The 15,821-nt window shown below is 35.7% G+C and overlaps 1 protein-coding gene across 39 annotated transcripts in view; it reads left to right on the forward strand.

Moving 5' to 3' along the window:
• The window catches only part of LOC121725403 (protein tramtrack, beta isoform-like), a 554,986-nt gene that overhangs the window by 78,866 nt on the left and 460,299 nt on the right, over positions 1-15,821 (forward strand). The window contains exon 5 of one of the 39 annotated variants that reach the window (XM_042112350.1): positions 8,814-9,091. The exons of 37 other annotated variants lie outside the window; for them this stretch is intronic. In XM_042112350.1, coding sequence (XP_041968284.1) covers positions 8,814-9,076 — 263 coding nt within the window. In that variant the 3' untranslated portion in view covers positions 9,077-9,091. Of the gene's footprint in view, positions 1-1,483; positions 1,792-8,813; positions 9,092-15,821 lie in introns of those variants that run through there. One more of the 39 variants, XM_042112334.1, reaches the window with a different exon arrangement.

The raw sequence follows: 15,821 nt of genomic DNA on the forward strand, positions 1-15,821 counted from the left end.
CTTTTGTTAGATATAAATACTCTTAGGTAGTACAAAATAGAGTAGGTAGTTGTAGTATTTTTTTTAGTAAATGTTTTAATATTTTTTCTATTCTGTTCTTGAATCTTTTTATCTTTGTAAGTTGTATTATTTTTAATTAGCTTTAGCGATGACAAACATTATTTGTAGAAATAAAACTGGTTTTATAAGGTAGTAATTAATCTTTGTTTTATGCGTAATTTGTGGTTTTTGTTCCCTAAGTAAGCCCAAATATATGCGACTTGCGTTGATCTTTTTGTTCTTGCAGATGGAGTAAAATAACCTAGTAGTTCATAAAATAATTAGATTTTCAGTGAAAATAGGTGCATTTATTTAGTCTGATAGTATAATAATATTGTTAATTGTACTGAAAGTAGAGGAATTCGTATAGAGCAAGTTTTTTCAACAATTACATCCATTGGTGGTTGAACTTATAAAATATGTTCATTTCGAACATTTATAGTAATGATCTAGAAGTTATAAATCAGATTGTAGACTGGTGGTTTTGTAATATAGTTTAGTTCTGTAGGGTATCAGACATACATAGAGCTGATGATACTATAATTTCCAGTGCAAATCGTGTACAACGCGAAAGGTTATCCCAAGCTGGTGATGGACGGATACTACTATAGACCGCACAACGCGTACCGCAACCAGCCGCGCGTGCTGTGGTACTGCGCCAGCCGCACCAAGTTCCAGTGCCCGGCCACGCTGCGCACCTTCCGCCAGGCGGTGGTGGCGGCCAGCGGTGCGCACAACCACACCCGCGTCTCCCTCCGCAACGTCTGCAGCCTCCCCACGTAGGACAGACGCCGGGAGGACTTTATCGCTCGATTAAAGGGAATGGACGGTTGACAGGTTTGATTTTGTGTTTTTGTTAGAGCGTGTCAATTTTTGCCATTCTAGTCCTCCTGGTTTCTAGTATTTTTAAGATTAAATTATGGCAAATTCGATTTTCATTCGGATGATATTATGTTAGTTTTTGATCAAAAATCATATTATGATGTATGAAATTAAGTACGATATCTGGAGTGGAGCTACAATAAAATATTGTCTTATTTTGATAATACAATGTAAAGTTTATTAATATAATTATATGCATCTATGAAAGTTCAATAAACTAATGTATTGTTTTTTAAACTAGTGTTAGTGAGCATTACTTGTTACTTTATAAAATGGCCAAGCGAAATATTAGTCACGTTGTTAAATAATTTTTATAGCTATATTATGTAGATAAGTCGAAGTCCTCAATCATATTGTATTAATAAATCGCATATTACAGAGCTTCGTTTTAATCGCTCGTTTCGGTAGGTCCGGACTCCGGAGGCAGGAGTCGAGTGTGGCGGGGGAGCGCTGCGGGGAGTTCATGCTCGTCTGCAGCGCTCGCCTGTGCCTGGCTCCTTCAGCTGACTAGTCGTAGTAGTAGTGTTGTGTGGTAGCATGCTGACGCTAAGTGTGGGTTCAGAGCGGGCGCCGGCGGTGTACGTGCCGTCGCGGACGGGCAAGTCGCTGCTGCTGCACGCCGGCTACACCTTCTACCTGAAGAACCTGCAGGCGCACGGCCGCAAGCAGTGGTACTGCTCGTCCCGCGACATGGCAGGCTGCCGGGCCGACGTGATCACGGCGCCGGCGCGCCGCGGCCCCGGCGACGAGCTGTTCCTGGTGCGCGGGAGACACATCCACGCCCCGCCCAACTACTACTTCACCCCCGACGGCAAGTACGTCCGCTGCAAGGACGCCTACCACCGGTATAGGTAGCCGAATTCCAAATTCGCACTTTGATGAATTTTTAATTTGATTCATTTTTATCACCAACTGCCAACTCTACAGGAGAGTGTAGGGGGTAATAGAGGCGTATTGGACATGATATATTTCAATATTTTTATGAATGAAGAACTTTCATGATTTCTTTTAAAGATTTATCGAATTTATTAAGACTTATTTTATAGTAAGTAGTTAGTACCTGTTACGCCTCTGGCTATCTTTTCATGATAATTATGTTGATTTAAACATGCTGGCGAGAAGACAATATCTCTCATACTACTCGTACTCGTAGAAGCAAGCCGATAAGAAATTCAGCACTTAACAGTAAAGATAGAGACCATAGTAGAAATCTTTAATGAAAATCTATTTTGATACTTTTTCATTTCATGATATTGATTTTCATTTCTTATCTGTCTCGTATTCAGATAGGAGTGCCAATGTTGTAGAACGTACTGAACGTTTTCTTCCCGTTAACGTGATTTTATTTTCATTAAAATATTTTTGTATGATTTTTTTTTCGGGACTTATTTATTGACAAAAATGTTAAGACTTACAGAATTAAGTACCGTAATTTTTTTTTACACCTTTATTTTATATTTTATTAGTTTTATTTTTTTATGTGTAAGTACTTTACTTTTTTTATAAAAAAATCTGACAAAAACATTTTTTTATGTGTTGTGTTGTTTTTGTTTAAGTTTTTACTTGCGAGTACAGTGTTCTAACAACTTAGAATACTGAAGTTAATGTTTTGCTTTTACTCTACTTATATAAAGAATACAGTACTTAATACAATACTTAATTTTAAAGATGTGGTAATAATTATTAAGTTTGTACTTTCTACGTTGGGAAACTGTTAAAAATACATGTTAAAAATGAGATTAATACGACAGAATAAAATGAGTTTTTGAACATATCTTTGTATCCTTTGCTTTTATTATTTATAACTCAGTATTAGTTGTAGTAAATGTTATTCATGATTATTTATAATTAAACAATGTAAATAATTATTACACCCAAATTCGGTACATCTTCTCTGTTAAAAATGAAAAAAAATCAAATAAGTATGTACTTATATAAAATTCTAGTGTCACAGTTTTTGTGTGTGAAATTTTGTATATACATTCGTCAGGCCTGAGAATAGGTTTTATCTACTTTTTATATTGATACTACAAATAATTAATACGGCAAAACAGCTTTGCCGGTTCAGCTAGCTAAAATATTAACATAATATTGGAGACAAACTTGCGTCTTCGGTAATCGTGCTCGACGGGGTAGAAAACTCAAACAAGGTAAGCCGGTAAACAGGTGAAAACAAGATTCGATGGTTTTGATTTTATTGCAGAACTACCAAAACATGCTCAATTACAAATAGATTATGGATTCGGAACCACCCGATAGTGATTATTCTTTAGATCATTCAGAATACGATCCAACGCCTGCAAGAATTGAACAAAATAATCCCACAGCGACTCCTGCATATCGTTGCTGCGGTATTTAAAATAAGCAAGACAATGTAGACTGTAGAGTGTAGAGTCCTCCACTTTTAAAGATTTAAGATCACTGAGCAGAGAAGAAAATCGAGGTGAAAATTAAGTGCTCAAAGATTCAGAAAAAGAATAGATATGCATTACATGCACGTATTTTACAAAATAAGAATCGTACCGTTCTTGAGCGAAAAAATTGTGTATTTTGTATGGGAGCCCCCCTGAATTATTATTATAATATAGACAGACAGATACAGAGAATAAATATAGACATACAGACATCGAAGTCTCAGTAATAGGGTCCCGTTTTTACCCTTTGGGTACGGAACCCTAGTCACACACCCAGGTCACATGTTCACATGATATCAAAACATGTTGTAATTGGCAATATTAAGAAACGCAAGAAAGATATGCGACTGACATTAATTATATAAAAAATGTTTTCATGAATAAAAAAATAAACATACGCCGTAAAGGCAAAATTTGGGGTTTTAAATAACTTTACAAGAACATCACTAACCCATATAGTTAGGTCCTGTATTTTATAAACAAGTAGCCAAAAGTCAAAACTTTAAAATGCACACGCCCTTAATAAACCTCAATAATATAAAAATTTTAATTAATTTTGTTTTTATTATACTTTTAGTTCCTACTTCTCATCATTATTATACAAAATATAAACAACGTTCTACAAAAATATGTATTCAATGAATTGGAATATATACCACCGTCTTGTGGTTTTCCTGTAAAATATAAATTTTGCTTGTACTGAATTATTGCGGGAGTTCGTATAGGTGCAGTATTTATGCTTATTTTTTAAAACATATTCTACCAATAATGACAAAAACATTTTTAACTGAACGACGTCGAAATTGTATTCGCATTTCGCAAGGTAAACCTAACTGCCACAATATACGGCAGCGCGAACTCCGAATTAGTTTTTCCCGTGCAACATTAGTTGTATACGGGATATGAATTGCGCAGTTGAGATGGATCAATACGAGCTACAAAGTTATGAAAAAGAAAGTTCGGCAGGGCATGGGGATCGCACGGGCGTAGCTGTCTCCCGCGACTGCCTAGCTACGCCCTGTATGCCCTAATTTTGACGAGCGCGTCTCTGTGTGCGTGCGCTCGAGGAACGTTCGCGGATGCATGTACTCCGTCCTTATAATTTTTTAACGCCGTGACCTCGTTTCATGCATGAGATATTTATTATTTACTGCGACGTCCTATTTTAGATGCTCAACTATTTTTTATGAATACGTTGATTGGACTATTATAAATGTTTTTGTGTCGTTTTACTAAGGTTAGCAGGGTTTTCTATCTATCTGGGTCTACTTTTCCTGTTAAATTGAAAAGGCACCTTTAGGTACGAAAGTTCTTAAAACGTATATATAATTATTATTTTCGGTAATTGGTCAAATACTGATTTATTTCCTTTTGGAATTGTTTGAAGTCTGCTTTAACGTCATTTATTATTTTCAGATAAAGTACTTACTTCAAAAATTTAATTATATATATTGATCATAGAAAACTTAGAAAATTACCTAAAAAGATCAACTGATTTTGAACAGAATTTTGATACATAAAGAAATATTTTGGTTTTATTTTAAAATCTACTACTATTTTGCCAATCCTATTGAGTTCTTAAGACTTGTAAAACTTCAAAGCCTTAAAAACAATTACATTATTACAGAAGAGTATCCGGATGAAAAAAAAAACTCGCATCTGGAAATGCGTCTTACTAGGGCGAGGTATTGTTGTACAAGGGACTACTGGAGATGAGTCACTATACTCCTCTAAGTACTTAAATGCTACAAAAAATACAACATTATGATTTTTTTGTAGTTACTGGTTACTCACTAAAAAGGGTAGGTATGCTTATATTATAATCTGCGCTCTGCGCCTGAGTCGACCTTTTTTTGTTGTCATTAACAAAGACTGATTTAGGAGAGTTTAGACTCTATTTTTAAACACATATCATATTATAACATACCACACTACACGTAGTTCATAATAATTATTTTGGTTCAGCAATCAAATTCGTTTCTACAATTTAATACTTACTTCAATACTAGAGTGTCATACAATCATCTACCAGTTACCTGCAAGCTCTCTACACGTGGCACATATTTATTTCGGTTCTATCAAATTTGTTTCTACAATTTAATACTTGAATACAATAGCGGGAGGCTAATTGTTGTTGGGCCTCGCTGGGGATCCGGGCTGGTGACGGCAGTGGTGGTGGGGCGGGGGGCACTTCAGGCCCAGGCATGCGCCCCACCGCCTGCTGATGGGGCCCCTTAATCGATAACACCCAGCATCCCACGGGCCCGCGCTACAAAATACGCACTTACTGATATAATAACTGCGTCATTCCAAAATTATAAGCACGAGACTATCTACGAAGGAAGACGATTATACGCAGAAGTTAAGTAGGCACCTCGTTGGAATCTTACTCTACGGAAGCAGGTGCCATGTTAATTTGTGCGTCGTAGATCGTCTCGTGCGGTGTAGTGGCTCGGCTAGTTTGCTTTCAGTTGCACCGCGCTATTTAGCACGAGGATAACGAGGTGTTAATTGTAGAGGGACCGGAGGGCTGGCGGCGGCAGGTGGTGTGGGAGCGCCGCAGCGGCTGGCGCGTCCACTCCCCGACCTGCAGCATAAGTATCACCACCAAGCAGCGCTGTGACTGCCTGCTGAGGAGGCATTTCACGCTCTAAACGTTAATGGCGTAGCCATCTAGAAGGTCGAATTGGACGGATTTGCGCAATGTCCTTAAATAAGCGAATACTTAGATAAACAACTAATATCATTTAATTACTGTATCATATTATATCGTTATTGTGCTGTGATTTCAATTAATATTCAATATAAAACGTTATTTCCCTAATTAATAAATTTAAGTAAGTACATAGTAAAACTATATAGTACTGGTGCTCAGCAATAATCCTACAAAACATTACCATTTCCAAACAAAAACGAAGATTGTCGAGCACCATTAGATACACGTGTAAATGAACGCTTCGGATACTCGTCGGCAGTTTGCGGAAGTACAAACGTGACATATTTTGCTGTCGTAAATCGTAACGTCGGAACTCGAAGCGCAGCCGATAGTAGCCGAAGTTTCGTGAATGAATTGCGTTCCGTTTCACGCGAACGCCTTCAGTCGGCTCGCGTTGAGTCGACGCGGCGCGGGGACTTACGCAGGTTATTCGACTAGGCTGTGTTCACATCAATCGTATTGTCGGCCGAATGTATGCAAGCCCACTATGAAAATAATGTATTGTCGGTTAAGTCGATATGTATGGAAATTCTATAAACTGCGTAACCCTCGCTTAGTTTTGGCAGCTGACAGTCAGTTTGGTGAAAAGGCAGCCTTTAAATAATTTGTTACAGATATTTAGACCAACTAGAGATCGCCCAATGGTCGATATTCGACCTCAAATAAAAATTAAAGTTTCAAATTTTAACGCTTTTCTATTGATATTCTATTGTCAAAGATTGACTTTATTATTTTTTAGACATAATTCCTGCGACAGTCTCAGATTAATAAAGTCAAATGATGACAGACCTGCCGTATAATAATTGTCTCAGTATATTTTATGATTCAATAAAAAAAAACTAAATCTATTTTCAATTTGACAACAGACTTCAACCATAAATAAGTACAATTCGTGTGTATAGGCTTGTCAATCAAAATCTCCTAGTGTGTGTGTTGAAGTGTGTGTAATGTTGTATTTGTTAAAAAAATGTATAATAAAAGCATAATTTCAAAACAATATTAGCTCGATGCACTCCTTCACCATATAAACTATACTGTGCAAAATTTCAATCGCCTACGTTTCCGCATTTTTCGTCAAAAGGGATCCAAAGTTTTTCGCTCGCGTATTAATATAAAGATACATTTTATTCCGGTCGATATTATTGCTATAAATCTAGCTAAAAAATATATTGTATTATTTGCCACGGCTCATAGTAAGTACCTCCTCAATAACGAATATGTACCTATATCAAGAGGGGAATAGATCAATATATAATTTATATTACGTTCTACTTTTATGTCGTGAATGTCAGATGAAAACTTCATTTTAATTTGCATCATCAGTTAAAGAATTTACGCGTTTACTGTGTTTTATTTGCGTCATTTTAAGTTTGAATCCATAGGTTGAGCTCTACATTTTAAGACAATATTGTATTAAATAATAATTATGTATGTACAGATTAATTTCATCATGTCCATTTTTAACTTAACTTTACTGATTTACCTACAAGTTGCTTCACATGTTACTGCCTTATATTTTGCACTGCCCTTTAGAATATTATAATATTAGTAAGTATAATAATATAATATTATGTACTAAGTAGTATAATTTTTGTTGAGTATTATCACACTACCTACTGGTTCCTACGTAGCAACTGGTTACACCAGGTTTTAAAAGTTTCAATTATTCGTCCACGTGATAGTATATCTAAGTGTTACAGATAATGCCATTTATTATGTTTAATAAAATATCATAGTTATAGAATTTATTAGAATAAAATGTAATATAGGTAATTATAAATAATATTATTATAAATAATAATAATAATGCCACCGAGTGTTAACCAAAACAGTATTATACTTTAAAGTTATATGTCTCGATTGTATTGTTGTTGAGCCAATAAATTCGATGTTTATTATAGAAGGGGCCTCGTTTTTTATATTATTTTTCTTTTTAGACCTTTTCCTTAACTCTGTTGTTATATTTTGGTACCTACGGGCGTAGCTTGACCTAATTCTAAATATAGAAACGCCGAAGTAGGACTTGTTTACGGCAGTAGGAAGTTCAAACAGTACAAGTATCGGCTAAGTACTTTTCTAATGTTTTTATAAGTCAAGAATTTTCACATTTATTTTGATCTTGTTATGACTTCGCTGTGCTCATCATCCGCACTTTTTAATTGGAATGAAATTTTAGGAGCTAACATGATTTTTAATGAGAAAGTTGTCAAAAATTAATTTGTTTTAAAATGCTCCTGCACTTTATTGCCGGCCTGAAATCAAGATGCAAGAAGACCGCATTTAGTAGGTATAGCTGTCCTTTCCTTAACAGTTCAAATAAAGGGTTTTCTATAATAATATAATATTCTATCTCGTTATAATCTGTCTGTGCTCAGTGCCAGTGCAATGAGTGTCTAAGGCCCTTCACACTCGACAACTACTTTTAGGTGCAGCATTGTCCACTTTCTTTTAGTTCATTTACCGTAGTGTATCATGTATTAGGCCGGCCATATACGGACCGCATCTTGTAGTCTTACACCGACTGCAAAATGCGGTTGCCGCAAGGCGATCTGCAGTTTTCATACTAAATTCATATCCGCCATACACGGACCGCTCGAGCAGTTCTTGAGCGGTCGGTATAAATTCCAACGCGACCTACTTGAGCACTAGAGCAGTCGGTCCTGACTGCGACTTGCGGCCTGTCTATGGCTTTGAGTGCATATCTCGCAGCAGGTAGCTCGTAGGGCGGTGCTCGACTCCTCTAACGTCGCCCCTGCTTGTAGGTGAAGCGTGCTACCTGTACACGGCGCGCGGCGGCCGCCTGCTCTACTTCCAGGGCAACACGTACTTCGTCAACTCGCGCAAGAACAACGACCGCGCGCGCGTGCTGTGGTACTGCTCGTCGCGCAAGTCGCGCAGCTGCCCCGCCTCCGTGCTCACCATGTACGATCGCGTGCTGGGCCAGGCGCCCGTGCACACGCACCCGCCCAAGGTCTCCAGCACCTTCCCCGTGCAGCCCAAGGAGGCCAAGTTCGAAAGTATCTAGGGCAGCAGCGTCTATCGAGACAAGTTAGGGCGTGAAGTCTGAAGACTCAATTAGTGCATAGACCGATGACGTTTTCTTCGCTCGCGCACGAAAATATTGCGATGCTTGGTACCGATGAAGAAGGAATTGCGCGAGTGAAAAAGACAAGCAGCAATAGGTCCATGACCCATGGGCCATGTACAAGTTTCCACGTGATTTGCGACCGGGTTGTAGTTGTAGTACGGAGTACCTATCTCACTGGAAATGTCGTTATTACCCAGTAGAACAATGCGCCTAATTCATATGTTTTTACTCTAGGAAGCTGCAGTTTATAGACAACTCGAAACATTTGTCGGCAGAGTCGTGTGCGGTAAAGTTAGTGCCAAAAAACTGGAGTTTTGCCAGTAATAAATTGGTTAGCATAATATTTTGATAATTGTGTGTTATTTAGTCATTTTGTGATTCAGTCATTGTTGAGTATCTAGTATAATAACGTAATTCTTGTTATTTTACTAAAGTTAATAGCGTGCCACATTATAATAATTCTCCAGATTTGATTGTTAGTTTTTATAATACCAATAAATCTATGTAGATATAAATATTTTACTTATGTACATTTTATATCAATTGTTAATAAGTGTTTATAGGTTACGTATATTTACCTACTGTATAATTTTATTTACTTCTAGTCATAAGCTTGCTTTCATAGCTTAGTTCCAAAAAGATATATATCTCATTTATATTAGCATTTTCGTATAATTTTACATTATTGCTTTGAGGACTGTTATTTTGAACTTACGTGAATTTTTGAATACAAATTTAACGATAAAATCTGAATTAACAATTAAAATGTTGCTAGTCGACTCTAGGTGGAACTCTACCTTGATGTAATTATGCCAAATCTTAGTAGAATTTATTTATGTCATTAAGTATAGGGCTAGTTTTACAGGTATATAGAATATTTAAGAGCGGAAAAGAGAATGTCGTTTAACATGTTAATAATAATATTATTAATCGTGCGAGTAAAGTTACGATTGTGAAATATTTTAAGTACAAAATTATTGTAATAGTTGCGATTTAGAACTTAAGGTTTCGTCTTAGTTGTAAGGATAAGAAGCGGCCGTAACGTTACCTAAGTATTGTGCCAAATGTACCTACTCCCAATTAAATAACTTTTAAAAGTCTTTGTGTTCTCATTTTGCTATCTTTTGAAACGCCCTATCGTGTTTTTTCCACAGATTATCTACCTGCTATTCTGGGAATCGGAAAGGATGTCTAGACGTCCTGCCCTTTGACGTTATTATGCTTAGTTTTTTTGGGCCGCTCTCAATGCGCTAGGGGCAGCTGCAGGTAGACAATTCGAGGGTACTACATTCGAATACTATTTAAGGGCCAGGGTATCTCCTTTCTTCGTATTTCTTATACAGTTTTTTGTTAGCGCGCCTGGGCGAGACTCCAGAGCACGTTTGTATCACAGTAATTTTATATTATGTTAATGTATGCGGTAGGCAGTAGGCAGTAGGCTGTAGGTAAACGGAATGTGGCTTTACAAGGTGAAGTTTACTTCGCTAGCGAAGAAAGCTAACAACCTATGTAAGAATTTCATTTAAATATTTAACAACCAAGCAGCTACTATTTAAAGAGCAATTAACTCTAATATTAAAAGTGATCTTAACGACTTAAGCTCAATAAAGTTTAAAGTTGTATGTAGCAACGAGCTAGATAATACTATTGTATTTCAAAGACTACATAATTAGTTAGGTAGTTTATAATAATTTGGGAATATTATAATGACAACTATCTAGTACAATCTTTTATTACAGAACATTACTTTTACCGTTAACAAGTTTCTTATAGACTCTACCAGCTTTACAATATTATAATATTTTTTTTATTTCGTTCGCAGGCATTTCGTTAGGAGCTCAGATCGAGAATACTAATATAGGGAGAGCGGAGATACCTTTGTATCGCCACTAAATCGTTCATCAACCTTTTAGAATATTCTAACGGTCAGTGGGAACACGCGGTGCCTCAACCATAAATGTTTTTTACCTTATATGAATCACTTTTCTAGGCATTGAAGTATCATTGTTGCTAGCGCAATCGATACTTTCTAATTTAATGTTTCCTCTATAGGCAAAGTTTTTATGCCTACCGTGAGAGACTTGTTCACATTGATATTTTATGCTAATGAAATTCCTGTACTCGATTATCTTTTTGATTACTAAGGTTCAAAGTCAACGTTTTAAATTCAAATTACGGAGTTAGTTACATTTTTTGACTTTTAATATGAAATTTAGTGACTCGCTTTGTGGTTAGGAGTTTCGGACTATAGTTTGGTACTACATACCTACTAATATTCTTTGCTAAGTCAGTTCAATGGGAAGACGACTTTTAATATATGAAATTTGGTGACCGGCTTTGTGGTTTCGAGTTTCGGACGACATCGACAGTCAGTTCAATGGGAAGAAAGACATCATAAATCATCTTTATGATCTACACGAAGATGTACAACTAGAGCTAGGTATTGGTGTTATTAGAATATGTAACAGGTGTGTATCGTTCCGTGAGAGTGGCGACGAGTTATTAGCGCTGCTCTCGGCCGTTACCCGCTAGTCGCTACCCGTTCTCGGCGCCCCACATCACTATTAGGCCTAAACTACTGACAACTAATTACATCTTAACATTATACATTTATAATTATAATGATTGTTAACTTAACAAAGATAGATCTAGAACCGGAATAGTATGTAAGTACTGGTCGTTAAATGTTATGAGCTCGAAAACATAAATACTGACGCATAATTAAGTAGCCCAGTGACTTAGAGAGTTAGATCATCAATTCCAAAACTTGGAATCTCATTAGAGCAAAGTGCGTCATAATACGCGTAGGTAAGTTTCTAGCTCTTAGAAGGTGTTAACCCTAGTGGCGATTCTACGGGTTATTATTTGCATAATCTGCTAAATAGATAGAATTATATTGTTATTTGTTAAGTATTTAGCAGCTTATAAATATAAATTAACAACCGCTTTTAATAATTAATTTCTAACTGAGCAATTAATCTGTCAGCATTTTAAGATAACATCGTTTAAGAAATACGATATTAAATTATGATTTATTAAAATTATCTGGATACTGTATCAGGAGATTCATAGAACAGAAGATTGCTGCTACCCCATGCTAAAACAGCACCTTAGTGTCCTCTATATTGTGTGCTCGAGGATAGACCTGGAGCTAGTCTGCAGAAGTGGGTACTAGCGCCCTCTGAGGGCCCTCAGTGAGAACTCGTTGACTGTAACACCTCACCTGCCGGTACCGTTGTTCTACCAACAGATGGCGCTACGATGCACAATGTTGTGTTTCGTTCTATTAATAATTTCTAACATATACGGTTCTTACGTTTTACCCTACGTAGCTACGCTGCCATCCCTGCTCTTGATAGTCTTTTTTGTACAATAACATTATAATTAACTTACAACAAGCTGAAAAATACTAATTTAAAGATAATAAACGCTATGAGTAGGTTTTTGGATTGTTACCGGACTATTGCAAAGCTAAAACTGCTGACTCAATTTATAAATGAGGTGTCAGTGGATTGGTTATAGATCTGGATTCTGGAACAGTCTTTTTGTGGATGCGCTACGAGTATAGTATAGTTTTTAAATAGCTTTCCTATCTTTAGAGCGTTATCGCTTATCAGTTATCAGGTAAAATGTTAAAGAGAAAATGACACTGCCGATAAGCTATTGCTCCGCAATGAATGCTATATTATTCGAATTAAATAGCCTTCTGGGCGTAATTCACTCTCAGTATAAGAACGAATGAAACGTATAGTGTGAATATTCCAGGTGCTCGCTTTGCTCGGTCTCGACGGGGGAACCTCATGATCGTGTGTGACGGTATGAACTTCATCCGGGAGCGCTCCGGCCGGTTCAAGACGAGGTGGGTCTGCGGAAAGAAGAGGAGGCAGCATTGCACCGCCACCATCACCACCGTCAACAACCGGGTCGTCTCCAGCTATGGCCAACATAATCATAGCTAGCGTTTACTTTACATTTACAAGTGCCTTAAACGTGTACGATATGAGATTGTCTTTCCTGTGACTAGTCTGAAGATTAACGCAATTTGTTAACTCAGTAATGTTGCTTGAAGCTCATTGGCAACATATTATACAGATTCAAGTAACTATTACAATGGAATGGACAATCCACTCTTAAAGGTTGTGTGGTAACTTTATGTCCTATGCTAATCCAATTACTACCTATCTTTTTAGGGTTCCGTACCCAAAGCGTAAAAACGGGACCCTATTACTAATTTTTATTATGAAGTGGGAAGGTGCAATGCTTGTATTTAGAAATCAATAGTTATTCGTTGTTAATTTGTAGGGGCATAACTCTATAATATATTAAAGGTTTCCGTTTTCAAAAAAAGTATGATTGTAGTCTGCGTAAGTCGTACTTATAAGTAACTCTGATTGAAACGTGCAGGCTAAGCTGTATTGAAAAAATTAAGCCTTTTATAGATACTAGATAGATATTTTCCCAGACAACATTCCAAGAGTAAAATTACCTTTAAAGGTTGAAATTTATACTCATAATAACATTGTCATTTTTTTATGTTTGTATTATTATGTTTTATTGAATAGGAAGATTAATTATATTTGCTTACTATTAAGTGTACACATTGTATATTCCAGAAGTGCCTTTAATAAGTAATAATATTTGTTATTAAATATTGATAGTGTGTATACTTTGTTTACATGTTTTGTTTCGATTATTACTAATTGTTAAGTTACTGACTACTGTATATATAATTTTTTTACTAAACAAACATCTTTTAACAAAATATTGTTTAATTTTTTTAACTTCAAAACTATTTTTAATTCTGTTTCTTTTTTTAAATCTTATTACGACAGTTTTGGTTTAAACATGTTGCAATAATTCTTTCTTATTAATTTCTGACTAAATAGTCAAATATTTGTGATATTAAAGTGCTAATAATATGACATATATGACACGTTGTAGGTTAAGGCAGTTAATTAATTACTGTATTTAAACTTAATTATTTCTGATGTTAATGTCTTCGTAAATAAATACTATACATTTATGTTTAAAATTTTATTGAACTTCTTTTCACGCTGAAATTACTTTCAAATAATTTCATTATAATAATATTGATAATAATTAATAATAATAATCAATCCATACTAATATTATAAATGCGAAGGTGTGTCTGTCTGTCTGTTACCTCTTCACGCTCAAACCGCTAAACCGATTTTGCTGAAATTTGGCATGGAGATACTTTGAGTCCCGAGAAAGGATAGTTTTTATCCCGAAAAAATGTACGGTTCCCGCGCGATAAACGAATTTAGGCGCAACGGAATAGCGGGCACCATCTAGTTATCAATAATTTAATGTTAATTAATCAATAGTATCGTCATGAAAGGTATACAGTATAATAATTTCAATTTTCACTTTAACAACATAGGAACATTAAATGAAATACGAAGCATTTCCTCGCACCGTAGCATCAACTCGCACACTAGGAAGTAAAAGAGAATAAACTGAATAATTCCAGATGAACTCAAACACGATCAACACAAACTGACGAAGATCGACAAAGTGACAGCCAGGACGATAAAGGGGAGGAAAATTAACGCGACGGCGAGGAAAGACTGTCGGAATTGTTACAAGAACAAAGTCCGTACGAACGTCACTACAGAGTGTAGGGGCTGTGCGGGCTGCCCGCCCATGTGCGTTGACTGTTTCTTCGACTTACATACATACAGTTTAGATAGTTGATCAATTCATGTCAATTCAAGTGTTGAAGCAAAAATGCACATGTGAGGATTTTAATACAGATTGCACTTTGCCTACGATGAGAATGATAATATTATGTTGCTTTTTTTTTAATTGATGAATCTAGATGGTAGAATGGCAAGGAAATGGTCGTTCCATTTCCTTGCCATCCTACCATCTAGAATGCAGTGAATTGCATTAGTTAAGTACATACATACTAATATTATAAAGAAAGCCAAAAGACAAGCAGATTTCTTCTAATTTAGCATTTTCTACAGAAAATTTCTGGGCGTCTCATCAAAATCAGAACTTTTCTTTCAGCCATCAAAATTTTTTTGTAGCATGCAATAATAATAATTATTGCATGACTTACCGTATGTCGAATATAGCTTATAATAAAGTAATACATACTACACTTATAAGTCAAATTTGTACTATGGCAATTATTATACATGTATATTGTGTTTCGTATTGACAAATATAGATGGCGCTAGATGCTACGCTTTCACTTACGAATTACGATTGACGACAAAAGTGGACACTGTACTGGCTTTGTGTGGAAATTATTACTATTATTAAAACATTTCAATACCTTTTTTGAGTATTATCTCTTTTTAATTTCTAATCTAAGTCTAATTCTCTTCATAATCTACATCGACATCAACAACTTTATAAGTCAATTTTCTACAGTATTGTCAAGGTACTACTTTTGGTTTGGTAATGCGGTTATACAATAATAATAATATTATCATAAAAAGCTAACATGCTTAAATAAAAACAAAAAAAAATACAGCATACGAGAATCGTAAACATTTTAATGTAAGTTGTAACGATTCCTGCACTGTCTACATAATTTTTAAATTTTACTAAAATTTATATTATTACTTATATAAATATTCAATATTACATAAATATTCAATATTATGTTATTTTCAGTCAGCAAACAAGATGAACTCAAAGTCATACA

The sequence above is a fragment of the Aricia agestis genome, chromosome 3, assembly GCF_905147365.1.
Source record: "Aricia agestis chromosome 3, ilAriAges1.1, whole genome shotgun sequence".
Classification (NCBI taxonomy): domain Eukaryota; kingdom Metazoa; phylum Arthropoda; class Insecta; order Lepidoptera; family Lycaenidae; genus Aricia; species Aricia agestis.